The 27,999-nt window shown below is 36.6% G+C and overlaps 1 protein-coding gene across 2 annotated transcripts in view; it reads right to left on the bottom strand.

Moving 5' to 3' along the window:
* Nucleotides 1–1,494: 1,494 nt before the first annotated feature.
* The window catches only part of slc18a2 (solute carrier family 18 member 2), a 29,643-nt gene continuing 3,138 nt past the window's right edge, over nt 1,495–27,999 (bottom strand). For both annotated transcript variants that reach the window (XM_006630593.3, XM_015347059.2), the window contains 14 exons: nt 20,322–20,676; nt 18,027–18,085; nt 17,829–17,912; nt 15,071–15,163; nt 14,460–14,549; nt 14,332–14,375; nt 12,207–12,267; nt 11,611–11,706; nt 10,744–10,822; nt 9,943–9,994; nt 8,854–8,917; nt 7,600–7,719; nt 6,614–6,747; nt 1,495–5,392 (listed from right to left, as the gene is read on the bottom strand). In XM_006630593.3, coding sequence (XP_006630656.1) covers nt 5,282–5,392; nt 6,614–6,747; nt 7,600–7,719; nt 8,854–8,917; nt 9,943–9,994; nt 10,744–10,822; nt 11,611–11,706; nt 12,207–12,267; nt 14,332–14,375; nt 14,460–14,549; nt 15,071–15,163; nt 17,829–17,912; nt 18,027–18,085; nt 20,322–20,676 — 1,442 coding nt within the window. In that variant the 3' untranslated portion in view covers nt 1,495–5,281. The remainder of the gene's footprint in view (nt 5,393–6,613; nt 6,748–7,599; nt 7,720–8,853; nt 8,918–9,942; nt 9,995–10,743; nt 10,823–11,610; nt 11,707–12,206; nt 12,268–14,331; nt 14,376–14,459; nt 14,550–15,070; nt 15,164–17,828; nt 17,913–18,026; nt 18,086–20,321; nt 20,677–27,999) is intronic.

Here is a 27,999-nt window from a genome sequence, read left to right as displayed (position 1 = left end):
TACTGGTAAGTGATATTTTTCTAAGAAAAAATCTAGCACTAGAAGAAAGCAAAGCTTTTTCATGTTAATTGAACAGCAACTTTTTAGATTATTAATGTGTCAGTATTTTATTTTTTTTATTTTCTTTCAGGAATTGTCAGTTATATCTTGCCAGTGTTACAGTAAGCTCGGAGTATAATACACATCCCTGGTAGGTAACAAAAATGTTACTAGTTGCTACTAGTTATTTTAAAGGGACATCTATTATTTAAACATCTGGCAAGTAATTACAACCTAATACTTAGATGGACATGAAGATTAGTATGTGGCTGTTTTTATTTTCTGTCTCAACATGTTCCTTTCATGTCCCTTAAATTCACACATTTCAGTACCCTTGCTTTCTTGAATTTGAATGGTTCAAATAGAGAGTTAATATTTTTAATATTATGTTCATTTGCCTACTTTCTTATTTCTAAATAAAAAATAAAATTAGAAATCCAGAAGAAACCTAGGTGATACTGTACATCTAAAATCAGTAGTTGAAAATGGATTAAGACCTGTTAAATATTTTTATAAACATATTACAGTACATATCATCAGCTTTAAACTGCAGTGTGTCTTCACAAAATGGCCTACTGCAAACTATGGCTGATTTCTACTACAGATTTATACAGGCAAAAAGCTGCTCATTCCAGGTAACACTTGAGCCTGTCCTGTAGGCACAGAGCACAAAGGGGCCCTGAACTCCAATCCCTTGCAGTCCGCTCACACTCTCAATGTAGAGACGCCAGTTACCCTGGTCAGTATTTTCTAGGAAGCTGGAGGAAACCAGAGTGCTCGCTGAAAACCCAGATGGCCCAAGTCTAGAATCGGACCCAGGACCCAATAGCTGGAAAGCAGCAGTACTAACTGCCTTGCGTCCCCTTTTTTGTAGCATCTGGTACCAGATCATGTTAATTTGAAAGTGCTGGTTACTTAGGGACCTGAATGTTGCAGTGCTTACTTTATTTTGTGCTTGTGTAACTTTGAGGGGACTTTCTGAATGGGAGCTGGGTATTTACTTTTAGGACCAGCTCACTGAAGTGAATTACCAAAACCTATTTAAATTATCCTAGAAGAAATTTGGAAATGGAAAACAAATTGGTATTTTGCATTGGAGTTATTTTCTACTCGTAAATCACCCCCAGTTCTGTAAACTGCTCACAGATCTTGGGTCCTGGGATGGAGTCAGGGGCACCTTCTGTGTGCAGTTTATGTTCTCCCAGTGTTTGTGTGGACTTTCTGCAGGTTCCCCGGATGGTTTGTCCCACCTCCAAATGTAGGTTTGTTCAGTATTCTAGGCTAATCCACACTTTGTGTGCTATGGGCAAGAATGAATTACAGAAACTGAATAGTTTAAAGAAATGTTAAGCCTCTTGCTTCAGTATTTTCTTAAAACAAATGCTATATATTTAAGAACACTTAGTGGTTAAAATAAATTAATAGGGATTTATTTCACACAATGAACTGAGGCAATGACTCGGAAAACATTTATTGGGTTGCCCTATAAAGAACAAACATTTAGTACACAATTACACCTGAAGAACAAGGCCACTGTTTGATTTTTTAAACCTTTACTGATGTGGTTTGTACAGGTTAGTTTTATTTTCAACTACACTAAACACACCATGGGCTGACAAGTTGAGAGAAGGCACATATATATGTTTTTTTTCTTATATACAAAAAATCATTGACTAAAAATATATATATGAACACTTTCCACAAGATATAATCACTCTAAGTAATGTTTTTTTGTTTAAATCCATTGTGTTTAGTGCAAATAAGAACATAACAGCTTCGGCAAGAATAATATAGTTATGCGGCCACAGTGGAACATCTCACATTGTTCTGTGTAAATGTAGTATTACAACTTTAAAAAATGTACGCCTTATTGTACTGTCATTTTCTCATGTCTAAACTGAGCCCGGTCAAGATCATGTCTGAAGAGGAAAGGTAGTACAAGAATACAGTACAGACATCAAAGGGAAAGACTGTTGGCACTGAACTTTTACTTTGAACTATCTAAACACAGAAGTCGTCAAGAATGAAAACAGGTGTGATATTTCCATGCAGACACCCAGGACTCTTGTTCAACGAGTATCAGTACTGAGGTTTAATGGAGCTGCTTTACACATTCCTGTCGTAACAGCCAGAACACCCTCAAGAATCCCTGATACAGCAGAGCTCTTGACGTTTTTCTCATGGACCACTGTGTTCTACAGTATATCAGTGGTTCTCTGTCCACTTAGGGACCCCTGTGTCTACTGGTTTTCATTCCAGCTAGGCCATTAATCTCTGCTCGTCACTGGTGCCTCTGACTGATCGTGCTTGTTTGGTCATTTTTTTCTGCACTCAGACCTTGGTTTCAAAAACACCCTTTAGTACAGTATGTTTGAACAACTGAACTTTACAGAACCTTTATGCAGTTTCTCTTCTACTGTAAATAAAGAATCTGCTCCTTCATTTCTGACTAAAAATACTCCAGTTTTTGGTGGCCAGTTTATGATGAGCAAGTGTGAATATTTTTCCTTGTTTCTGAGTTGTCAACTGTCTTTCCAAAGTCTAAAATTGACCCCAAACTGAAATACTTCCTTAAACTAACAAAGACTTCTATTTAAAATAGTAATCGCATCACTCCTTGTTAAACCAGTATCTGTATATTTGCCAAATTCATTGAATGCTGTTAAATACTATCAAATGTTCAATATCAAATGTTCTATCAAAGCAAATGTTCTTACACAGGTCTGTAATTTTGACTACAGAGATAAGGCGAAGGTGGACTGTAAGAGCTAAGGGTAGATGACACTAAAACTTCAATATAAGGCAAACTTGAGTTTGAGCTAAGACACATGACGTGTTGCAATGAATGCTAAAAAGGTAACATAAAAGTTCACACACTCAAACAAAAAAGATTGTCCATTCACAGCTGTTCTGATAGTGATGTGTCTAACTTGGGTTAAAAATGTCAGTTGTCATATCCACATTCTTTGCATTTAGTAATAAAAGAGTATTTTAATTTAAATGGGTAAAGATATCAGCTTTATGAAAAACAAAATGTCTTTCCTATGTTTGTTGAAAGGATTAGGCAGGTCGTTCATCATTCTGATTTGTACAATAAATGTAACGGGGATCTTTTGTTGATCCTGTATTTCATACAGATTTCCACGTTTCTCATTTAAAAAAAACTTGATTATAAATGTTACAGAATTGCATACTTTTAACAGCTTTGCTTGCATCAATGCTACAAAACTGCTATTGTCTTTCATGTTTTACAAATCAGCAATCAATTACTGGATGAACAGTAAACCCTGGCGGCTTTTAAAGGAATATTTTGATTTAGCAAACATAGTTTACAGCCAGCAAAGCATATTTAAAATGTTCTTTAAATGGTTAAGTTTATTAATGCCAAATATGACTTCCCCAAATAGGAGGGTATTTCTTTAACAGTTTTAACAAGAGTATTCTTAGGTTTATAATGCAGAATTTCTAAGCACTAAAAGAACATGAACAAACAAGTTGTGAAAATTAATTACTGAAGGGTGTGTTAAAAAATGTAACCAGAACTGTTACCATTTCTGGTTTAATCAATCATATATAATACTTTAGCATTTTAACATAGTTTCACTGAAGTTCGACAGAGTTAACAGTTGTGTAGAGTGCATTCCCTGAGCCTATGTAAAAGTTTTTTTTGTGTGAAGTTATTCAAGGTTACAATACTCTTTGAGTCTATGTTTAGTTTAGTGTTAGAGCTTATGACAATTGTGTATGTAGCATTAAAAGAAATGATAGTCCTTCCTCTGTGTAGTGTGCTAGCCAATTGCAGGGTATCCCTACACAACACTTTCACCTGTTTAATACTCTTCCCAAAGATATTACAGTAAACTCCCTCTTTTTTGTATGCAATCCAAGATGACCATAAACACCTTGTTAATGGCCATTTTAAAATCAGATCTTGTCACAAAGGACACTTAAGGACAGAATTTTAAAATTGTCATTAAATTGAAAGATATTACACTAATCCCTCATTAAATGAGCATGTACTCACTTAAACAAGCAATACACATGCATATCTAATTTTCTTACTCGAGTAATACAAGCTCAAAGATTGCATCTCATTCTTACAGTACATTTTTTTTCTTCTCTCAGCTGTTGTTGTTTTCTTGTTGTAACTATATTAAGAGACTTTATGGGTTTTATACTAGCTATTGTGTAGAATATTTTTCTATCGATCTGTTTGAAAAAGTAATCTTCCTTTTCAAACAGATATATCTGGCTTTATATTAGGAAAAGCTACTTACCATTTATATCATTTTTTGTCACTACAAAAAAACTCAACATATTCAAATATTTGCAAAAAAAAAAACATTTCTGAACAATTTATTTCCGATTCTCTGTGGTGAAAATAAGCAGCAACAATTTTACAAGGGTGTAATATTGCGCTTATGCTAATCTTCTTCATAGAAGTCATTTGAAAGAAGCATATTCTATAAATGCCTGAAACATACATCCATGAGTCAAGTCAAGAGGACAAGATACTTTTAAAGCCCCTTTTACTCCACTGTGACTGGTTAATTTATCTTTATATAATCTTTGTATATTTACATGTATGAAGCTTAGCCTTTTTCAAAGAGACAGCCATGACCTACATTTAATATGTGCTTGCCAGGAGCAGGCACAAATGGAAATATCTGGTAGTTTGATCTCTTACAATCATACAAGGCCTGAAGCGGGCATCTGTGCAGAAGGCTGATATTTAAACCACAGGGTGCTGAAATGCAGCAAATCTAGACAAACCCACTTTGTAGTTTATTTAAATAGGAAAGGATCAGTACCTAAATATTAGTTGTAAATGTGAGCATGCAGCACTGGATTTTAAGCCCAAAGACACACCACTCATAGCAGAAACTTTTGTTTATAATTATATAATTATTATTATAAATTTCTAAATAACATGTATAGTATTCAACACAAGCCTGATATTTTTGTATTTAAAACTCTCAACAAATTACAAACTTTGCTTGCAGAAAGTATAACCTCCACTGATCTTTGTTTCCATTTAGGTTGGGCTAAAGGCCAGTTAGATTGTTTTAAAAACCGGGTTGTGATGATGGGGCAACAAGAACAGCTTTGGTTTGCTTCAGTGATGCAATAATGGTACATTTAAAACATACTTTCTTAACAGGATGATTACATGGAAACATTGCTTTTCTTATAAAACAAAATAGATATTCTCAAGGGTCACATACATGTCTGGCATCTGTTGTTACTCATCACTTTCTGACTCTTCCTCTTCACCCATCTGGTAGTGCTGCATGCTGTCCTGGGTCGTGTACATTCGGGTTTTCACAGGACAGTTGTGATCCATCAGAATAGCCTGGGCAAAAAGCATTGAATGCAATTAATTAGGTTATCTGGTACTCTCTTGTAACAAATGGTTCAGAGTTACAAAATACTCCCATTTCTCCTCCCTAGTAGCTCAGTGAATGCACAGAATGGGTCCCAGTGCAGTGATAATAATAATAATTGCTTACACTTTTTTCTTTTTTCTGGACACTTTACTCAAACCTTTACAGGTAATGGGTACTCCCCTCCACCACCACCAATGTGCAGCCCCTCCTGGATGATGTGATGGCAGCCATAGTGCACCAGAACGCTCACCTTGGCCAGGATGCCGGGGTTACACCCCTACTCTTTTCGAGAAACACCCTGGGATTTTTAATGACCACAGAGAGTCAGGACCTCAGTTTTAAGTCTCATCCGAAGGACAGCGCCTGTTTACAGTATAGTGTCCCCGTCACTATACTGCGGCATTAGGACCCACAGAGACCACATGGTGGGCACCCCCTACTGGCCCACTAACACCCCTTCCAGCAGCAACAATAGCTTTCTCCTATCCAGGTCAGACTCACACCTGAGTTTCAGTGGGTTGCCAGTAGTGAGTTGCAGGGTGACATGGATGCTGACAAGGACTATCGACCTGCTGCTGCTCTGGACTAGAAAAAGTCTAGGTGGGGAACATGTACATTATGTAATTTCAACATAAAATGAAACAAACTATTACTTCTGTGTACAAACTAGACTTAAAAGGAATCTTGTAACAAATCTACAATTAGGGTTTGAAAGCTAAAAATCAAGCCAGGGTATCTATCCCCTATTTTTCTGTGTGTTTTACTGTATTTCTGCTTTCCTTCAGCCAAAAATGCAAGATAACATCTAAGACCTGCACTGTTCTTCAATACAACGTCCTTTGCTTCACTTACAATAGCAAAGAAAAACCGGCCACACAGAGCAAAAATAAGCCAGACAACTTTTACTTGTCCCTTTGCAGCCTACGCATGCTGATGCAGCTACCTACTTGAACTTCTAGGATACTCTATCTTGACTAGGCCCATCCAGCACTGGATTGGTGCTTTACATAATTGCGTTTAGCCAGTTGTGTGCCATCAGTTTGCAAAACCTTGTGACAGCTGGGGTTTAACATATGCCAGCAACCGAGTTCTTCACCTTCCTAAAAGCCTGTGGTCTGTGACAGAATCCTACGGTGCCAGCCGTATTAAGGTCCTGCTGATGTCAACCAAACAGACTCAGTTCTTACCATCTTCTCCTCTTTGGCTGGCGGACTCCTCAGAAAGAAGCAGAGGGGTGCAAAGAGAATGTCCACAATGCCTATGATGGTCATCAGCCAAGGAAATCCGATACTTTTAGCAATGGCACCTCCCGCTGAGGGACCTTGACAGCATCAACGGAAACATGAGGAAAAGCCCCTCAAATTAAAGGTCAAGCAAGAAGCCACTGCAAGCAAGGACACTGTGATGTAAGTACATGACATTGATTGTTTGGGGGGTTAAATGGTAGTACGACATTACTTCCTATTTTTAGCACTTAAAATGTACAATATCAATTTACTGTTTTATGTTACAAAGAAAAACCTATAGCATGCCCAGTTAAAGATGATTATTTTGCTCCCTTTCCTCCACAGTTTTGTTGATTATCACAATGACACAATCCATTCCAAGTAAAGCTTTAGCACATTTTGTACATATATGTACATATTGTACATTATCCATTATATTGTATTTATAGAGCATCAGATCCTTTGCATTCACTTCATTCACCGGTTATCACATTTACTCTACCTAAACTTGTCAAAAATATCTGTTCAAATGGCATTATGAATGCAATTGCTAGTGCATTGTTATGAGAAATTGTGGCCTATGAGTTTTGTGTTATTATTGCTATGATGTTTTTTTCCCTTGGAAATTAATTGGGAAAAAATATCATCACAAAATAATACATTACAACAATTGCAAAGTGGCAAGATTTTTTCATACCCTGTAGAGCTGCCAGACTTTTACTGCCATTCCAGTTAGCTTCTCACGAGGGTATAAAGGAACATTTGCCAGCATTTTTTTGGTTTGGTCAAGGTATACCTGTGAAGTGTGGTTATACTCAGTAGTCATGAACTCAAAATTTTCCAAAACATAATATCCTGCAAAAACGTAAGATAAATAGCTTTTCTCTTGACATCAAAGTTAATGAAAAGCTTTTTAAATGTTATCCGAAACCAAAGAATTGACTTACCTAAAGCAAATCCCATGCAGAAGGCCACATCTGCTATTGCGTACACACTCCCATAGACAGAAACATGGCGGAGGTCAACGAGGTAACCCATTATTGGCATCATGGAAGAATCAACCATCCCTGTTGAGAGGCAAAGATACACAGAAATGTATCTCCTTATATTACACAATTGGTGGAGGTCTGTTATTCATTGGTGTGGCAGCAGGAAAGCGTAGTTGCCCAACAGCTCCAGGTTGCTGGGTTCAGTTCTGACATCAGGAGTTTGGCAGGAATTCACATATTCTATTTGGAGCCTTCATGGAGCAGGAAAGATTTTGGCATTCTCTTCTTTTTAGGCAAGTTTGATTTTTCAGTGCAATTCTGTCCACTAACTAGTACATTCGGTGGTAGTGATTGCTTGAGTTACATGGTAGGTTTTCTAAGTTCTTTTCTGCCATCAGACCTTTTGTGCCGATGTCAATGCGTAACATTTACAGTATGTCTTCGTCATGAGTAAATGGGCAGGAGTGCTATACAATGTTTTCCTGTTCTCTAACACTTTATTTAAGGGGTAATCAGGAGGCAAGTATTAATACTTTAATGCCTAAACACAGCTTGTTTAGTGCTAGTTCATGACTAATACATAATGCATGACACTATCTTGAAACGTGTTTATGACTGACAACAGTTAATAAGTACTTAGCTAAGTATTATACAAGGTCTGTCCATCATTTGTTACTGTTATTCATGAAGGCTTGACTTACAAATTACTCCTTAAAAAGATTTTTCATTTGAAAATTTGAGAAACTATTACAAGAAAACATATATCAGAAGCAAATTACCCCTATACCACAGCTGAGTTGTTTCATAGAGGTGCATCAATCTTTATGCGTTTTGAGATACAGGTACAGTATGTGAATACAATTGTTGCAAAACAGCACATTGTACCGATTTTCATTTAGTGAGTATGTGTCAATTTTTAAAAGCCTTGAATGCTAATGATTTTAACATAATTCTTAAGATACTATTATAAAAGCCTATTCCGAAATATGAAAGTGAGTTTAGTAAATATCTTTTGGAACATTAAAGAGAAAATTAGATACAGATGAAGATGCACAATAAGGTACATGGAGCTGTCCTAAAACGAATTGTGAATTTCAAGATGATGTGAGCCTAAGCTGTAACAGATTTTATGATATAGGGAAGCATGCAATTAGTGAGTTTTCATGCCTCTCAACTTTAGAATAATAGAACAGTCAAGGATAGCTTACTCACCAATTGCAAAACCAACTCCAAAATTAGGTACAATCAATCCATAAATGTTTTTGGCAAACGGTACCTGGATAATACAAAAAGGGCCACATATAATTAAGGAACATAAATGATGGAAAACTAACCTTTTTGTCAGCTACATTGTAATCAACTCCTACTGATAGTTTTGAATGAACCTAGTGTAGGCAATATAAGTAATAGTTCAAAAGTCCACAGTTGCGTCCTTAACAACTTTGGAACACAAAACCAAAATTTCTGACTTAACTGAGGGATTTTTGTGTGAAAACAACTCTTTTACATTAAATGTGCATTTACCACGGCAAGTATCTCAAATGAAAAGACTATATCAGGCTACTCAATAATTTAAATGAATTCAAGTATTCAATAATAATGCCAATAGAAACTGCAGTATATTTTTATTTTAATAATTAGAACCTCTAACAATGTCAAGTACTGTACCTTCCACGTTGTATACAGTGTACTGAGTGATTTAGATTTGATTTGACAAATTGTGCATCACTCCTTTGGCATTGCTGTTAACTCAAAGAGGGCAATGTGGAAGAGATGGAAGTGAAACATCACTGAATCCTGTTACAGGGAGTTTGTCCCAGTGCTTGAGCACACTGCTCAAAGAATTAATTAAATCAAAAGCAAATAAGGAGAACATCATTTAGTCTGTGAAGTAGAGCTCCTTCTTGGAGGTGTGTAACTGCACATCATTTACACCTTTACATGATTTGTTTTGAGTTAAATAATGGCTCTAAACTGGTCTGTCATACACAGGACCTTGTTAAGTGTTCTGATATTTCAATAGTTTGGAATTGCTGGACTATATCCTGTCACACAGTTTGTTCAATATTACAGTATGTCATTTGTTATATCATCATGAAGGCACTATTGTTTTTAGCTCTTTAATATACAAAACAAAAAGCAAATATTGTACCCTCTCCAGTCTAGTTACTCCATATATGCATCCTTCCACCTTCCAGATCTGGGTAATCCATAATTCAGGGGCCACAATTCAAACATTCTGAAGTGTTTATCTGAAGGAAGTGCAGGTTTCAGAACAGATACAGTATGCAGAATACTTACACATAAGATACTTATCCCCACAAGTAGCATTCCAATGAGAGAACACAGCCATCTGTGAGGGAGTTAAGAGTTGGTAAGTAACTACCAGAGACAAAGTGATGGACCAGAATTGTTATTGCACTGTTCACTCTTTAGAATATTGCTTTTCAAAGATTAAAACAGACCTGGCTCAAGATGTGGCCAGGGGTCCATTTTTTTAAGGATAATATACTTTATTATTTAGGATGAAGGCACAAAGTAATCACTGTCTGCAAAAATATAGTCAGAAGTACTTGACATAATATTATTGTTTTGCTCTACACTTTTTCACACCTGTTATGCAGTACCTAAATATGCCATCAGAGTAAGTAAAATGCTAACAAGCACTCAGGTGAAGAATATAAAAAATACACAGATTGACAAAATATATAAGGATGGATTGGACAAAATGAAACTCAACAAAAAATGTTTACCACTGTATATTATGAAGTGTCTTAGAATAGGGCAAACGGTGGACACACCATCACTCATTGTTAATTCCTCCAATTATACAAAAAGTGCCATAATTGCTCTTGTCACACCTTAGTTGGTATTGAAAGAGAATTAGAAAGAACCAAGCTGGAGCTTGTGCAGTTTCACAGCACAACAATAAAAATTAGCAAACAGGCCAATGTCCCTGCGAGTCCCCAGGCAGTCAGTGCCTATGACTTCATTACAGAGGTTCTGCAAATTTCCTGACAAAATAAGAGAGAAAGTGTGCTTTGCTGGTACAGAAATTGAAAGGGATGGTGAGGAGATGATAAAAAGTGCAATTTCCCATACCTGCCCATTTTGTGCGCAAGTATACCAAAGATGTTGGTTCCAATAAGATAGGAGATGCTAGCTGGTAGGAAAGCGACGCCTGTCACAAAATAATAGTGAGATAACAGGAAATATGTTATCAGAGTCTCAATCCACAGTCTGTTATGAAAGGAAGCAGTGCTCCCAGAGAAGTATTGATAATGGTTCCTTAGACAATGCGCACCATACTCTGCTAAGAATGGCACTCTCATTTCCTGCTTCTTCTAGATCCACTATCTGCCTCTAATGAGCTGCACACCATCCACCTTTATAATCCATGAATCTCTGTATGTTCATGGAACCCATGGATTCTAGGACTATTACATTAGAAATATATACAGTATATACCATTTACAGTATATTAGAGCATAATTATAAAATGTGATAAAGTATTTAGATTTTTCAAATGATATAGTTTCAAATGACAGTCTTTTAAGTTGCATTTTGGAATTCAGTGTCTATTGTTCATCATTAGCTGAAGTTTCATTATTACTGTATAATCAATTCCTTGGTTTCTAATAAAATCGAGGCCCCGCAAAGGATGAAATCAGAATTTCAACCAACCTTTCAAATTTCAAATGTCAAATGACATTTTCAGTTTAACAGACTCTTTTTGGTCTGAAAATTTGAAGATGGGTGATTTTGAGGCTCTGATTTCTTCCAATCCATAGACATAAATACTGGTTTCTAACAAAGACATCAAAATAAGGTGGATACAGGTATAAGACATTTGTCTAAACATTTTTATTAACCTTGATAGCATTTAAGGAATACTCCACAAAAGCCCCTTGGCAAAGGAACCCTACACCTTCAAGGATTAATCATGCCAAGTGTGATGGAATAAAATACCTAGCTGCCACTTCCTTGAGCACATCGTCTCCATCATCCAAATTGGTAACGCAGGCTCCAGCATAGCAATGGCCATATTTGCAAAACAGATGGACCCTAGGAATAATGTAATTGATAAGTGTTAAGCCTTTTATTTCACCCTCTTTCACCAATCTCCACTGTTGTCTAAAACATGAAACGGCCTTTTTCCGACATAATACCCTCTATTAGCTCAACCTCAACAAACAGGCTGATAATTGATGTGGTGGGAGGACTCACTGGCACAGATGTGTTTCAGCACTTTAATGGTAACAAAATCTATTCTGATGGTGAAAGCCCAATTAAAATCCAGTTTGCTTCTTTTTTTCAAATTTGGGCTATTCCTTTCACGTTGAAGGGCTAGACCTGTTTCTGTGCTTTGTGATGGAGAATTCAGCAAATTAAGATATTTTCTTTGATTTTGTTTTTTTATTTAATTTTTTTTAAATACCATGCCACATTTGAAATAAATTAGAGTCACAATGTGAAGGGTTAGTCATTGTGTCAGAATCTATGACCAGTTTTTTTTTTTGTCCTGCTCATCAGCCCTGCTCCAATGTTGTGGTTGGCAGTCTTACCTGCAGCAATCAGAATGTAGGGATCCTTCAAGAGTTTCAGTAGCGGGGTCCCCTTCTGACTCTGTAAAACAGCAACAAAAAAGAAAAGAAAGGGAAGCGAAAGAAGAACCATATTCACTACAATGAAATATGGTAGCTGAAGGTTCTGTTGCTTACAGATCTAGTTTCATGAAGATGGACAACTAATCCTTGTGATGGAAGGGTGTTCCTTCAAATAAATGTTTGTATTAATAATAATAATAATAATAATAATAATAATAATAATAATAATAATAATTGCTTACACTTATATAGCGCTTTTCTGGGCACTCCACTCAAAGCACTTTACAGGTGATGGGGACTCCCCTCCACCACCACCTATGTGCAGCCCCACCTGGATGATGCGACGGCAGCCATAGTGCGCCAGAACGCCCACCACACATCAGCTATCAGTGGGGAGGAGAGCAGAGTAATGAAGCCAATTCATAGAGGGGGATTATTAGGAGGCCATGATTGGTAAGGGCCAATGGGAATTTTGGCCAGGACAAAGTAGGGGTGTAATTTGGCCATTACACCCCTACTCTTTTCGAGAAACCCTGGGATATTTAATGACCACAGAGAGTCAGGATCTCGGTTTTATGTCTCATCCAAAGGACGGATTAAACTTGAAAAAACTCGATAAGTTTTGAACAATTGGAGAGATGCTCCTGCAAGGAGGCAAGCTGAATTAATAAATGTTCATCAGCATTTTTGAAGAAAATAAAACAATGGGTGGAAAGCAAGTTGCCACAGATTGTTCAGAGCAAAGAGGTAGGCTGTTAGTTGGATGATGATCCATAGCACCTGTTTGACTGGGGTGATGTGCACATACTGTAGATGCTGTGTTTTTTTATTCTTTATGTCAAACAAGGGCTTCAATTTCATCTGGCTGTTAGATGCTTTTGCTCAGACCACAAGCAGAGATGCACAACACAAGCTGACAAAAGGGAACGTATGACTAACAAGATTGCTGCTTTTAATTATAGCCATTATCTTTGGAAGTGTTGATGTTTGGTGTTAAATATCAAGAATGTACATGATAGTTTAGAATTGAAATTCTCCAACAAAAAGACACATTCTATTGGTTTGCATCTAGTGAAGGTGAACACAAAACCGTAAATATCAGAAATTATTATTTTTTTCCAGTACCTCTGATTACTTAACCCTTGCTAGACCTTCTCGCCTGGTGAACTCAGAACATGATTATTAATTACCGCTATCCAATTCTGCACAGATTTTGTTAGCAATTTTCATCTTGCTTCAACAGGCAGAAAAGGTTGGATAGCTACTGAAGAGCTGTGCCTAATTAATGAGGAATTGTTCATGTAGTGTTTCTGCTACAATGCAGCAGCATCTCTGCACTGATTTCTAAATGCAGTCGTGAGATCTGGTATTTGTGTGCTAAAAGATCCTACAGTTTTCTTTCCAATTAAACTCTTCATTGCTCAATTAAATTGACTTAGACTGTTTTTTTTAGAAAAAAACAGTGCATTTTCAATTTAACACTTATTTTCCAGTAGTAGGTAAATCTGACCAAGTATATCAAGTATTTCTCCGGTATATTATGGTCTTTTCACATTTGCATTGTAATTAAAAAGTATTTTTAACATCAGTACAGTTTTATTTCTTATGATTTACCATGGAAATTTCAGAATTTACACTGATATACAATAGAGCACAACAAGTGCAAATAAAAATAAAAATAATTTAAGATTTGTGCAGAATAATGAATGCCGATTTTGGTCATTAGCAGTATTCCGTAGCTTTAAATAAGTAAGAACAAGTGACGGCTCGTTCCAATTAACATTTAAAAAAAAACATCACCTGTGCAGAAGAATATTTATCTCGCAGAGCAGAATAGAGAGGATGAGGCGGCATTGATGTACTGTATAAATCTTTAACCTTTAACTTTATATTGTATAAACTGAAAATGTGACAATGATTGGATGATATTTTGTGTGAAACACAAATGTCTCATTTAGTGACGTTAAAAAAAGGCATTTTAAAAAAAAAAGATAGTTGTACTTTTACATCCAATGAATTTGGGTTGGGTGAATTAAAGAAGGAGGTACGATTTTCTTTCTGATATCATTGAAGTGGCACTTACTTCTGGCTCTGCTTTGGAGGGCTGGAGAACAAAAAGCTGGAGAGCTGTGAAGGGAGGGTGAAAAAAATAAGGTTGACTCAGGGAAAAAAGAGAGCACATCTGTGTATGTGAACTGTTATTAAACTAACCTCCATCTAGCAAAGTCAGTACAGCTAAGATCAGGAAAGGTGCAGTCTTCCCCACAAACTCATACATCACACTGCCAAATGGAGGGCCAACTAAGAGAAAAAACAGAACAGCAATGTTTTTGGTACTCTCCATCAGTATTGAACATTTCTTTGATTTATCTACACAGCCATTTGCAGTTTTGGTTTCATTAGGCAAACTGAACACATACATCAGTAGAAATGTTTAGTTTTATACATCTAATCTCTGTGAGTTGAAGTTAAGCTTTGCCATATCTTTAATAAACCAACTCCCAGTGAGAAAAAGCCTGCAGCTAAACTGACCATTACAGTTGGCCATCATGACCTTCTTGGATATATGGTAATTAAAGTTATTAGCAGAAAAGGGATTCAGATGTGTCCTTTCAAGTGGGTTGTGCCAAGACTTTAGGTCATGTTTGTATCACACAGAAAGTAATATATAGTACAAAGTTATTTTCAGAAGGGAATACTAGGTCTGAAAAAGGATAGTTTTGCTTTTTTATCCTCAGTCTTTTATAATTGATGACATATGCTTCACATTCTCTTTAGTTTCTGAACATGATTGTGAAGGTGTATTAGAGCATTGTACCAACCTAGCACTCCCATGGCCAAACCTCCTAGTGCAATCCCCATGGCATTGCCTCGCTCTTCATCATCAGTGTAGACACTAGCAAGCATCCCCATTCCTCAAAACAAAGAATGCAATTCAACCCATTTTAAATCTGCCATCATTCAGCCAGCATTGCAGCCAGCACCAGAGTGTCAGACACTGAAATTTGGTATGGCTGCAGAGCAAGAAGCGGCGCATGTTGTAATTTAGTGTGCCATATAGATATTTTTAAAATATTCTGCTGCTTAAATGAGCACTGTGCATCATGATTATCATTGTGTGTTTTTTCTCTTTTTGTTTCTGTTCTTCAATTATTTTGATTAGTTCAGTCTAAGCCTTTTATATGACTTTAAAGTGACTGCCAATCAGTATACTGGTGAGTGAAGCTTATCAAGAATAATTTAGTGAACTTGAATACAACTCTTTAGATCACTGGTTCTCAAACTGTGGTCCGCGGGCTGACCTAATCATCTTTCTTAAAGCAAGTCTACGCTGTTTAAGTCAGAGGAAAGAATATTGTAGCGTCCGCTACGAAGGGGCTCCCCCTAGGAGCACTGTTAAAAACTGCAAGCTGTAAATAGTGGGAGGAGTGTGTTGGTTCTAGGTATCGGGGTTTCACCAACTGTTAAGGGGACTGTGCGGGTCAGTCATGGGGCGAGCACCAGCCTAGTTGTAGGCTTGGCTGGCTTGAGGGTCTGCTGAAAGGGCAAAGTTTCCAATCATTCTCCTTGGCTGTACCCTTCTGTTGCCTTTGTGTTTTAATGAAGCTTGAATTACGCCGGATCACCTCACCTCTTCATTCTCCCCATCAGCGCCTATCGCTTCAGTGTTTTAGTTTTATGCACCACGAATGAAATTATGTCACACATTACAAACGAGCCAGTTTGGCGACGACGTCCTTGCCGCCGTGCAGCAGTCTGTTGTCGTTAGTGATGCACGAAAACCCCGCACCCGCCCGACCCGATTTAAAATAATAGTGAATAGTGAAGTACTGACCCGAAGCCGGTCCGAACCCGCTCAATATTTAAAACAAAATTCGAACATACATTTGATCAACATTTATAGAAACAGCATATCCAGATTCCTTGTTTTAAACAGACTTAAGTAGCCTCGTCTTGTGACTGTCATTTTTGTAAAGTGCTTCACAAATGATGCAGATAACGTAACATGTGCTTTTTTCTTCTGTTGTGCTGACTAGCTCGCCAAACTTCTCCCACCTGGCTCTTTTTTCCCCTCCTTCTTCCTTATTTTTATCTCACCGTTCTGGAGTTGTGTCCTGATCTGCTCTAACGAGGTTGCGATTGTTTGTTTTTCTTTGTAATACACTGTTGTCTCTTAGCTTACGTTTTCTACCACTTTGCCTTGTGATACAACCAATTGGGGCTTAAATATGGTACAACGTCAGTTTTAAGAATTAAAATCACTTTAATTTAATATACAAATGATCGGTTTTTGCTTTTGGTCATATATCAACCCACATCCGCCCAACCTGATCTAAATTTCTTTCTGAACCCGAGTCAAACCGCCCATCACTGGTTGTCGTAATTGCGTGGTTACGCTGTTTACGTTTTGATGTTAGTGTGGTTCGACCGTTGCTCTTACTATTGTTCATACCGTTTTGTTCTTACTTTTGAATATCTAGCTTTTAGTTTGAAAGTTTAAAGTGTAATGTAAAGGAGCAGTCAAAGCCGAAGGGTTATTATGGATCACTGGCTCAAATCTGGGACTTTGAAACGCAAATATAGCGAGGATAGTGACAGCGCAAGGGCGAGTAAGCGCAGGACAGAAGTGAAAATGCGGTTGAGGTAATTTGTGAATCATACCAGCCGTGCTGTAATTCTAATTCCAACAGTTTGATAAATGTGATGTGCAAGGAAGCAGAAGGTGTGCTTGATGTGATGTCTTCGTGTGTTTCCGGACATGAAACTCAAGTTGTACAGCTTGGATCCAGATATCAACTTCTCTGATTGCTCAACAAAAGCAGCTCCATTCTTCACATTACAGTTAACATTTTAAGTAATAAAAACATTTGCAAAACATGCAGCTTTGTTTGTAAAAATGTTAGTACTTTTCATAAAATTAAATTCAGTATTAGTTATTTTTAGTACATTAGTAAGTGAAGATTTTTACAGGGTAAGAATTGGATGTAGGCATAGCTGGTCCATCGCATCTATGACGGTGTAAGTGGTCCACGGACCATAGAACTTTGATAATCACTGTTTTAGATTATATAGAATTTTGTTCCCTTAAACTTGCATAATGTGGAGATAACAATGCAAATATAAATGGAAGTGGAAATATAGCATTAGTATATTTAGTATATTAGTATATAGCATTAGTCATTCTGATCCTGGTAGTAATTATTAGCAGTTATACTAGTCTTCACTCCTTTATTTTTTCTTCTGAAGTGAATGTTCGAAGTGGCAACTGTTTTTTTTTTTGTGTATACAGTACCTGCTGTTAAATAATTAGCTATATTGAAGCTCGCCTTTCAGGTCCATTTTCTGTTCCAAGAACTACAAAAACCCAATATGCATTGATAATTCAATTTTATTCTAATAGTTCTTGTGTATTCAAGGTGTTCTGCATTGGTGCTTTAAAGACAGTTTGTATTGTATTGTAGCATTTTATAACAACCTTATGTACCCTTTATTACTTTCTCATAGTTGAACGCCTTCAAAAATTTTATTTTGTTCTATATGGGTGCTTTATAATTGGAGTTGCAGTGAGAAATGACTCACCAGCAACAGAAGAACAAGAAGATCCAATTCCTTGTAGAGATCTTGCCAAAAACAGCAAGGTGTAGCTCTTTGAGAAAGCAAACACTAGATAACAACAATATAAAAAAAGATTGATTATTAATAAAGTGATTATTAAAGCATATCAACCTAGGCAAAATTTGTTAATCATCTAAACAGGAAACGGTAGGGGTAACTTACTGATAGTGGAAATGAACATGATGCAGAACCCAGCAAACATTGGAATCTGATATCCTATTCTGCAAGGAAACCACAAAAGAGATGCCTTCAAATGACATTCAGTTTGAACTTACTAAAAGGACAGAGTACTTCAAATAAACATCTGATTACCCACAGGACGTCAGTAATGCTGAATCTTGCTGCAAATGACATGAAGGTTAGACATACTTTTCCTTAATTTTGTTGAAGTAACTCCTGATGAGCTGTTTGTTTTAGACTACTGTTTTCTCATATGCAGCCAGTTTTGATTCATGAGACTACAGAGTATTCACGTCACTCCAAATCTACAGTAGTTCCTCTAATCTCTAAAGTAATGCAGCGGCGAGTTCTGTTCCCCCCACCTACATGTTTCAAATTAGAGAGTTGGTTATAAACACAAACACAGACGCAATGGAACAAGTAATGCTCCAGTGCATGATGCAATGGCTTTTACCAATAAGGAAAGGCAATTACTTATAGGAAAAGGAAGATCACAACAGACAAACATGCCATTCCATCCTTTACCAAACAGCTTGTTTTTTGCAGGGTTGCAGACTTGGGTCCTTCACTGCAGGGAACAGGATTGGGAGACACCATATAACCTAGCCAGTACACGTTTGGACGGTGGGAACATCCAGTCCAAGCCACTACAGACACAGGGAAGAAAATGCAAACTCCACACCTTACATATCCCAGTCTGGAATCAAACCTGTGGCCTAAGAGCTATAGGACAGCAGCACTCTCTCCTGTACCACATCATGGTGCCTCTGTCATTGTTCAATGCCAGTTAGAGTCAAAATTTAGTCATTAATACAATTCTGCATTTTGAAAAAGCATTTTCATTAAATCCTATGATTTAAAGTGACTTTTTAAAAGCCACATTGTGATTCGTGAATGTTTTTCCATTTTTGTATTTACATGCTAGCATTCCTGTGCAATTTCTGCTGAAACAATGAATTTTCCGAGGTTCTTCAGATCCACTATAACAGAACAGAATGTATTCATCATTATCCAATTCCTTATGTTCTCTTTAGCTTTGAGGAGAGCTATACTTGCTTTATGCAAAGGCTTCAAGAGGTGAATTGCCTGTTCTTTAGTGTGTGAGTATGTGAGGCTGTTGCTGTCACGATCATCATCCCTCTTCTAAAGGGCGCTCCGACCGTTTTGTGTTAAGTTCACTATCCCGCTCACCGCTCCCCTTGTTCCGTTCTTGTTTTAAACCTGGTGCTCCAGAACCTTGGGGCTCTGCGTTGGAAGACAGAGGCCCTCCTACAGTAGCTTCAAGTTGCCCTACGTCTGTGGTCTGAGGGCATTGGCTTCCGATCGGCTTTCCGACCCAGCTGAGTCCGGGTCCTGGCCTCGTCACTCCGTTTTTAATTTCCTTGTTCCTTGTCCCTGTTCCTGTTTTTAATCGTTCTGTCTTGGATGGATTCTCTGGTTTTGGATTTTGGACTGCGCCCCGGATATTCTATATTGGACTGCTTTTGGACTTGTTTGCCTGTGTTCCCCTCCTTGCACCTGGATTCACTGTCGGCACCCCCCCCTGTTCACCATCCCTTCCATTCCTGACTGTCTTTTCCCATTAGCCCTTTTACAGTCACTTCCGGACTATACCGTCTGCACAGGGTCCTAAACTATGCATCCTGACAGTTGCCTTAACTGTACATTCTTTAGGTTCCAAAAAAACGTATTACATTAAAAACATAGTAATTTATAATACATTGAAAACAGCATTACCATAGGATACACACCTTAATACATACTGTTATAACAAACAGAACATGATTCCTGATCATCACATTGTGTTGATGCACTGATGATTTAGAAATATGCAGGTGAGCTTGCAAATACCAAAGAAGGATTTAATATAGCGAACTGTAATGGGAAAAATAATTACTTTTATTGTAGGGTAACAGTTTGCCCTTTAAGCTATATAATAAACACAGATCTTTTTAACAGCATCAAATAGCACACCATTCATATCATACAACATAATGGACATCTCTAGTTATCAGTTCGAGCTCTCCATTGAATTAACAAGCAAAGGTGCCATACTGTACTTTTAAGTGTTAAAATCCCATAGATACTAGTAAAATGTATTGTAATGCAGAAGCTACAATTACCACAATTGTGACAATCCATAATAATCTATTATTGAGCTACATACCTATTGGCAATAGTAGTCATGACACAAAAAAGCATAAAGTTACCCATATCTTTAATCTATACAGTTTTCATATTACAAATAAGGCCAAAGACTGTTTTCAAGTCACCTACCTGTTTGTAAGTGGTCCAATGAAGGGATTAGTCATCAGCTGCACTGTGGCTTTGGAGGCAAAAAGCAAACCAACTTGCACATTTTCATTGAGAAGATCCTTGTCTTTTTTGGGGCAGTCAGACTCTGGCTTTGTGGTGTTGCCACCTAGGCTTTCAGTTGTGGGGTATGTATAAGCCCCTGGCCTTTGTGTGGTTACTTCAGAGCCATTCTCAGTCAACCTTGTGGAGTTGTCATAGTAGGAGAAGATAGTGTGAAAGTTACTTGGGGCTCCTGGGGTCAGAGGAGAAGCAGTCTGGTTCCTTACAGGGGGGGCTTTGTGTTCCGTAGTATAAATGTAGCTTGGAATTATGGGCACTGCCAACAGAGGACAACAAAAGAGGCAATGTCAGTTCAATGCTGGTCAGCATCACCATGTTAAAGTACATTATGACAGAAAATTTGAATAGATATTTTGTAGAAGATTGCAGCTTCATCATATATTTAAGTAACTGGATAATAAATCGCATTAATACGAATAATAACTTTTGAAGTACTGTATACATATAAAGCTAGACATATGTAAAATTTGAATTGTTTAACTTAATACTGCATGTATGAATGTTTAAAGTCATAGTCACTGTGATATAAGTTATTTAAAAATAGGCAAAAAGAGTGCCTAATGCATTGTCTCTGATATACTAGTACAGTATGTATTTCTCCAAAATATTGTTTTCCCTGGTGAGACTACTTTATGTTGTCATTTATTATTCATATGGTTTATATTTCCCATATCAACTATGAAAAAAATAAAAGAGGTTAATTTAATAGGTTTAATAGGTTAATAATAGATAAATTTACACTATTCCAAACACTTAGTCTTGAGTAGTATTTCCGTAAACAAATTTATAGGTGGTAAAATGTTATATTTTCTTGTTTATAAACTTTTCTTGCCTGCTTATTATTATCATCGCTTTGTTTAGCAGTACATTTTAGAGCCCACCTGCACACCTCACGTATAACCCAATCAACCTGCACACCCAAGATATACAGTCATATATCAGACCCACACTCCTGACATATAATACACCAGACCTGCATACCCAATTTATAATGCACAAACCTGTACAACCCATGAATAGTACATCAGACCCGGACACATAACATTTTTAACAACCACTATAAAAATAAATCCCCAATAAAACAGGAAAAGAATAAGGTGGAAAGAATATAAATCACTGGAGAAAAAAACACAGGGTAAGTGAGAATGATTAAGAGCATCCAGATGAAGGGATATTATATTAAAACTTTCCTACTTCTCTCAACGATTGAGTAATTTCTGTTAAGAACATATGATACAGAGCTTTGAGTGAAGTGTCCAGAAATGTGCTATATAAGTGAAAAGAAAGTATTATTATTATTATTATTATTATTATTATTATTATTATTATTATTATTATAATTATTACAGAGAGAGATGAACATGTGTTAAAAGTAAAACAGAGTTTCCTAATAGAACTGCAGTCTCTTTTAAAACATGTTCAAATATTTAGCTAGAATCTGATCTTTATGGTTGGTTTGAACAAGGTCCTCATGCCTGGCATGCTTCTTCTCTTTTCTCCCTGTCTCTTCCATGTGTTTTCTCCTCCCTCTTCTCTCTTTTCTTTGCCTACCTGTCTTTTATTGTGTGTCTCTGGGCTGTTAATGACATACCAAGAACTTAAATAACTAAGGTAAACCAGAAGATGCCGCTTCATCTATTATTATCATAACATTCACACTCCCTACTGATCAGCGAATACCTCCTCTGCCGGCTATCATTTCTGTTCATTTTTGTATTTTATGACTTTTATGACCATTGTAACACCCATAACAGTATTTTAAATTAATCATCACATAATAAATAAAGAGGCTTGCATGCTTTTATGAAGTTCTATACTTGGTTTCTGTTTGGAGTGTGGTGTTGGACAAGCATAGTACATGATATATTTTCTATATTCTCTAGTTTAGTTTCTACTAGATGGAAGATAAGTGAAGTTTTACAACACAGAAAATACAGCTTACTATCTTCATGATTTCATCAAATTGATATTTTTAGCCTGAAGCAGGGTTTACCTATTTCCTTGCTGTGCATCTGCAATAAATTCTTTCTCTTCAATTAAATCCGGCCATATGAAACAAATTGTTCTGTATCCTAGTAACATTTTACATTAGAAAAGAAAAATCAATCATTAACATCTGAAAAAGACTTATTTGAATGGGAATCTTTCTATAATAATTTCAAGTCCATTTGGACCAATCCACGTAATATTTTTATCTTTTGCATTCATTCATCATGTAAGAAAAACCTTTGAGTAATCCACTTCCAACAAATATTTAAATACCAAAATAAAAGCACACATACTACGACTTTATTCTCAATGTATTTATCAGTTTAGGAGTTTAAGTAGGGCTTGTTATTATTGCAGCTGTAGATGTAAAACGTAAGAACAGTTTCAAACAACATGAGGCCATATGTTCCATCCGTTTGGTAGTTATCAGCTAACTGATCCAGTGATCACATTCAGTTGTTTCTTGAAAGAAGCCAGGGTATCTGCTTCAACAACATGGCTGGGTAGTGTGTTCTGTACTCCCACAACCCATTGCATAAAAAGTGCATCCTGGTCTCAGTTTTAAAAGTACTTCATTATAGTTTCTACTGGAAACCTTTTTTTTCACATTTCAATGTTTATTCAAATTCTAATTTAAATTCTGATTAAAGCATATTAGGTGGTATATAAATATACAATACATTTGGCAAATGTATTAGACATATACAGTACTCTATTTGTCTGCATAACCATGCTGACTGTTTTTTAGAGCAAAATAATAGTGATGTGATTGCTGAGCATTCTGTTAATTCTAATCCTAACATAATGTTCCTCATTTAGGTAAGTCTCATACAATTTCAAGGAGCAGTTCAACAATATCTTTTTGTATGATTGTGGCATCATGTGTTGATGATGTTACTGTACATTAATCATATCGGCATTGCAGAGAGAGAAACCAAGGTCAGGCTGCTCATGGTCAGGTTATAATGTGGGGAGACTGACTGCCTTTATTACACCCTGGGTAAACAGTGTTGAGTAGCTAGTCAAAATGAATGTGCATGACTTTGAGAGGAGAGAGGAAACCAGAATGCTGACAAAAAACATGTAAACACAGTTATCACATACAGTATATACTGACACTGAAGATCAGAATCAAACCCAGAACCCTAGAGCTATGAGGCAGCAGCACTAACCACCATGCTATACTTTTACAGTGATGGTATAAAGATATGTGTACTGCCAACTATATTCTGGGGATATATGTGTAACCTGACCAAAACACTTATCACAAAAGTGCCTGATATTGCAGTGTGACACATGCCTTTGGTTTTTGCATTTGTTTTATATTTTGAATCTCGAGATTGGAAAACAAGTTTCCACAACTGCTGCATTTCCAGACAGGAATGTTCTTAATGGAAATATCTTAAATAGATACTACAATTATAATTTGTACAGTTTTATTTAATATTTTATTGAATACCTACTCTTTTCCACAAGACATTGTGAAGTACTTCATTATTTTGAATATAAATCTAATGCTCAAATATAGTATATAATATAGAAATCCTAAGCAAAGTGCTTGTTTCTACATTAAGCATGGATACCATTTAGCAAACCCAAACTACCACTGAGCAGTAAGGTACTTCAAGCTCTTTAGGACACTGTGCTGCAATTATATAAGACATCTAAAGTCTCTGAGTCAGGGGCATGAAAAGGTTTAGTTGTTAATAAAATGATTTTCTCAGTTAATACTTTCCCCTCCTATAACCACTCTTAATCTTATTAGCTGTAGACCAAACTGTAGTTTCAGGCAGTTTCAGTTTGCTCAAGGCTTGAGTTTTTAGCTCTGTTTAGCTTTAGTGTGCCAAAGAAATAACAACATTGATGTTACTTCTATACCTTTGCACTTTTTACCTATTTTTATTGATAAGCAAAATTTAATTTGAAGACTGTAATATCAACCTGCAGCAAGAAATGTACAAAAATGTAAAAAATCCCATTCTGTTTACACCCACGGAGAGAGAACTCTGGGAAGCGAATACTCAAATGTTTATTACTCTCTGTGAAAGTCCAACTGGATATAATCTCTTCAACATGTGACAACTAATCGCTCTACTATTCATTCTTTCTGTGGGCCTAGCCATAGGAAATTTACTGTACTTCTTGGAATTTAAGATGCTTAGAAATATTATTTGCACAACTTTTGCAAGTTTTGTCTTAATGAAAATTACCGTCACTTGAGAGAACTATACTCTTCTTGATCAACACACACCTAATCTGAGGCTCCAGAACAGAGCTTTCTGTTTTTTTAATAATACCACTTGCATGAATTCCTACATCAACATAGTGATAACAACCTAGAGAAAAAGAGAACAGCTTGAAAACCATGCTTCTAAAAACATTTTTATGTGAGTCTGAGGTATTAAGAAAAGATAGTGTGCATGTATTACTTCCCATAATAATGAAAGTTAAACACCGCAGCTAAACTTCCACAATAACACAATCCAAAGTAATAATAATGCGGAAAAAGTCATTAAACTGAAAATATGATGCCTGAAATATTGAAGTAGTTATGATTTTTTAAATGAAAATATTAGATTTTGTCCAGCCTTTGCATTTATCAAAGCTTTCTTAAGCTGGAATTGTAGCTGTTTAAAAATGTAAAAATATGAAATGAAATGGTTAAAAACAAATTTTTATCGGTCCAATGAAAAAAGAATTATGGTCAGAATGAAAACGAAAAAATGCAACAAATGCATATTCTAAGCAACAGAATTTGTTGAACTTTAGTGTTTATTAATTTATTTAACAAAGCACAGAAGTCAAACTTAAGAACTGAAGTTAGAACAACCCATTGTTTCTAAAGGGGATACAGTTTTAAATCCACAAGTTTACAGTTATGAACTTGATCCAGGCTTGTCATTAGCCGTGAACGAACTAGTTAGCCCTGAGGTGATTGAGTTGCCTGTCCGGATCCCAGATAACATCAATGAGGCAGTACAGGAGGAAATGAGAAGTCAATGCTACTTCTGCCGGCCAGGATATATGGGAAAATGAGATAGAGGCTATTGGAAGAACATATTTTTCATACATCATTAAGCTGATGAGAAAAACTAGTATATCTGCTTTGTAACTGGATTTTGTGTAATGTGATTATACTATTACTTAATTTATATTTATATTTCTTTTAACATTCACACTAATAATAATGTTAACTTTCTTGAAAATCATTTAAAAGCATTTTAAAATAAAGGCATTAGCATGATAATTTGTTCTGTTCTGTGTGATAAGGTCGGATTTAAAAAAGACTTCAGCCTATCATGACTGCCTTTACAGTAGAACATACAAAGGGACATCCAAGTTACATTTTGTCAGCTATATACATGCTGTAACCAAAATATTTTACAACATATGAATACTGTACAACATTTCAGTTTGAGGTCATCCTTATCAAAGGTATATCTTTACACACTCAATATAAGAAAAACTAAAGTTTCAAAATCTCACAAGGTTGTACCTACTGTCTGGTTTATAGGCAACATGTACAGTAGTTGAAAATTAAGCTTTCTTTCAGTTTTTGCACCCATTTAATATATTCTAAAAACCAGAGGTTTTGCACCAACAATCATGTTTTTGTTTCACGATTGTTAGGATGGCACCAGTGTTATCGTACTGTCGAAAACAAATCTAATATGCACAAACCATAAGCAGTTTCTGCACTGGCTTGAAGAGCTTTAAATGCTGTGCTTGTCCACGTGAAAACAGACACTCCTCTGACCTGCTCGTCATTGACCACATCACAGGCCATACTGGACGTGCAGTGTCTATTGGAGGAGAGAGCACTGCATGCCTGCAAGCACCCGGGAGACCACAGGGATCACTTTATGGTTGGGAGCTGAGAGTCCTGGCCAACCGGTACCACCCTACCCTACCCTGAGGTGAACAGATCATTTTACTGGCAAGACATACAGTACATGCAAAGATACAGAACCCTGGCACTTTCAATAGTGTCAGCAGGAATCTGCCAGCTGCAGTGCACGTTTCAATCGGGGCCACCTGGAGTTAAATTTGAGATCACTTGCTGTGAGTTTCTCGCCCAGTAAAATGGCAATTTCAAGCTCTTAATCAAAAAACAAAAAATAAAGGTAATAGAAGGAACTGTTCACCTTAAAATTAAAGGTTTTATTTTGTATTATGATGTTTAACCCTTTATATAAAGATAACTTTTAAATCCATGAATTAACATTCAACATAAACTACAAGAATGAATTGAATACTGTAAATAATTTATAAATCCCAAAACAACGGCCCTGTCAAAAGAGAGTTGTTTCTAAACATGAATAATTAAAAACTACACAACCTCCTCATGGGTAAACATGACCAGGTTTATTGGTTGCTTTATTTATCAAAGCTGTAGGCACTATTCACAGCAGCCTGGTAAAATGATGATACTCAAGTGTACACAAGCAGTGGTTTGTAATATTGTCCAACCACTCTAATGTCTCAATGAGCATGTGGCTCCTGCTGTTTTCCTCTAAGATGGGATTTAAATGTAACCAAAAAATACTTTAGAAATTATTGTTGTTGAATAGCAGTGGACTGCAAACCTAATAAGCTCCCTCCCCAAAGGGTGTCAGTTTCACACCGTGCTTATGCCACAGACTACAAGATGATATGCAGGATGACAACAATTAGGCAATAAAAGCTCCAGTGCCAAAAGGTTGGGTCTGGTATCTAAATATTGTCTAAAATGTTGTTTTAACCTTTGACAGTGAGCCTCACCTCATTAAGATGCTCCAGGGGACGTCCTGATAAGCTGACTTGAACTGAAGCAGAAAAAGAACTAGAACACGGAGGTGTACAATATTACTGAGGCTTCAGTTAATTAGAGGAGAAGCAAAATGTAAAAAAGTAATTAATTTGTGGCAAAACCAAGATGGTAACAGAAATGTATAGTACTTAAACCCCCCTTAAAAGATCTGGTTTAATAAGGTTTAAAACATTGCATTATAATTATAATGGACAAACTGCAATGTATTCCAGCTATCAAAAGTACCATAGAAATCATTAGCACGTTTAAAGCATACTGTGTCACCAAGGGATCTCTTGAGGAACTCTTGGGCACACATGACATTGCATAGCTCTCAGTATTCTAAGACTTCTACCCAAGAAATTTTTAACGATGCTCCTGCAGGAGCATTTGGAGTATAAGGTATTTTTCTCAGAACTGTTATGCACCTTAGTTGTTAATGTGGTACTGAGCATACTGCTGTGCATGTTTCCTTAATTATGAAAACTTTCTGGTTGACACAGGTGAGCCTCTTTAAGAAGCCAGTATTGGAAGAATTGATTTCAGGCCTCAGTGTAGTTTAAGAATTGAGAGATCAGATTAGTTGATTTTAATGGAATCCCAAGATGTTACTGGGTTTAGGAATTCAGCTGTGAACTGGCTGCCTATACAAAGGAGTCAAACCACAGTTCTGATGCTGGGAACTTGTTAGGCGCTTCACTTTAGGAGAGATGCAGATCTAGAAATGACAAGGAAATAGACAAGCAAATACCCAAGGCTGTCCATTCCATGTCCACTGGAAATCATCCTCAATCCTTAACA

This window comes from Lepisosteus oculatus, chromosome 4, assembly GCF_040954835.1.
Source record: "Lepisosteus oculatus isolate fLepOcu1 chromosome 4, fLepOcu1.hap2, whole genome shotgun sequence".
Taxonomy (NCBI): Eukaryota; Metazoa; Chordata; class Actinopteri; order Semionotiformes; family Lepisosteidae; genus Lepisosteus; species Lepisosteus oculatus.
The sequence above is the reverse complement of the archived record's forward strand: the minus strand, read 5'-3'. Positions and strand labels throughout refer to the sequence as shown.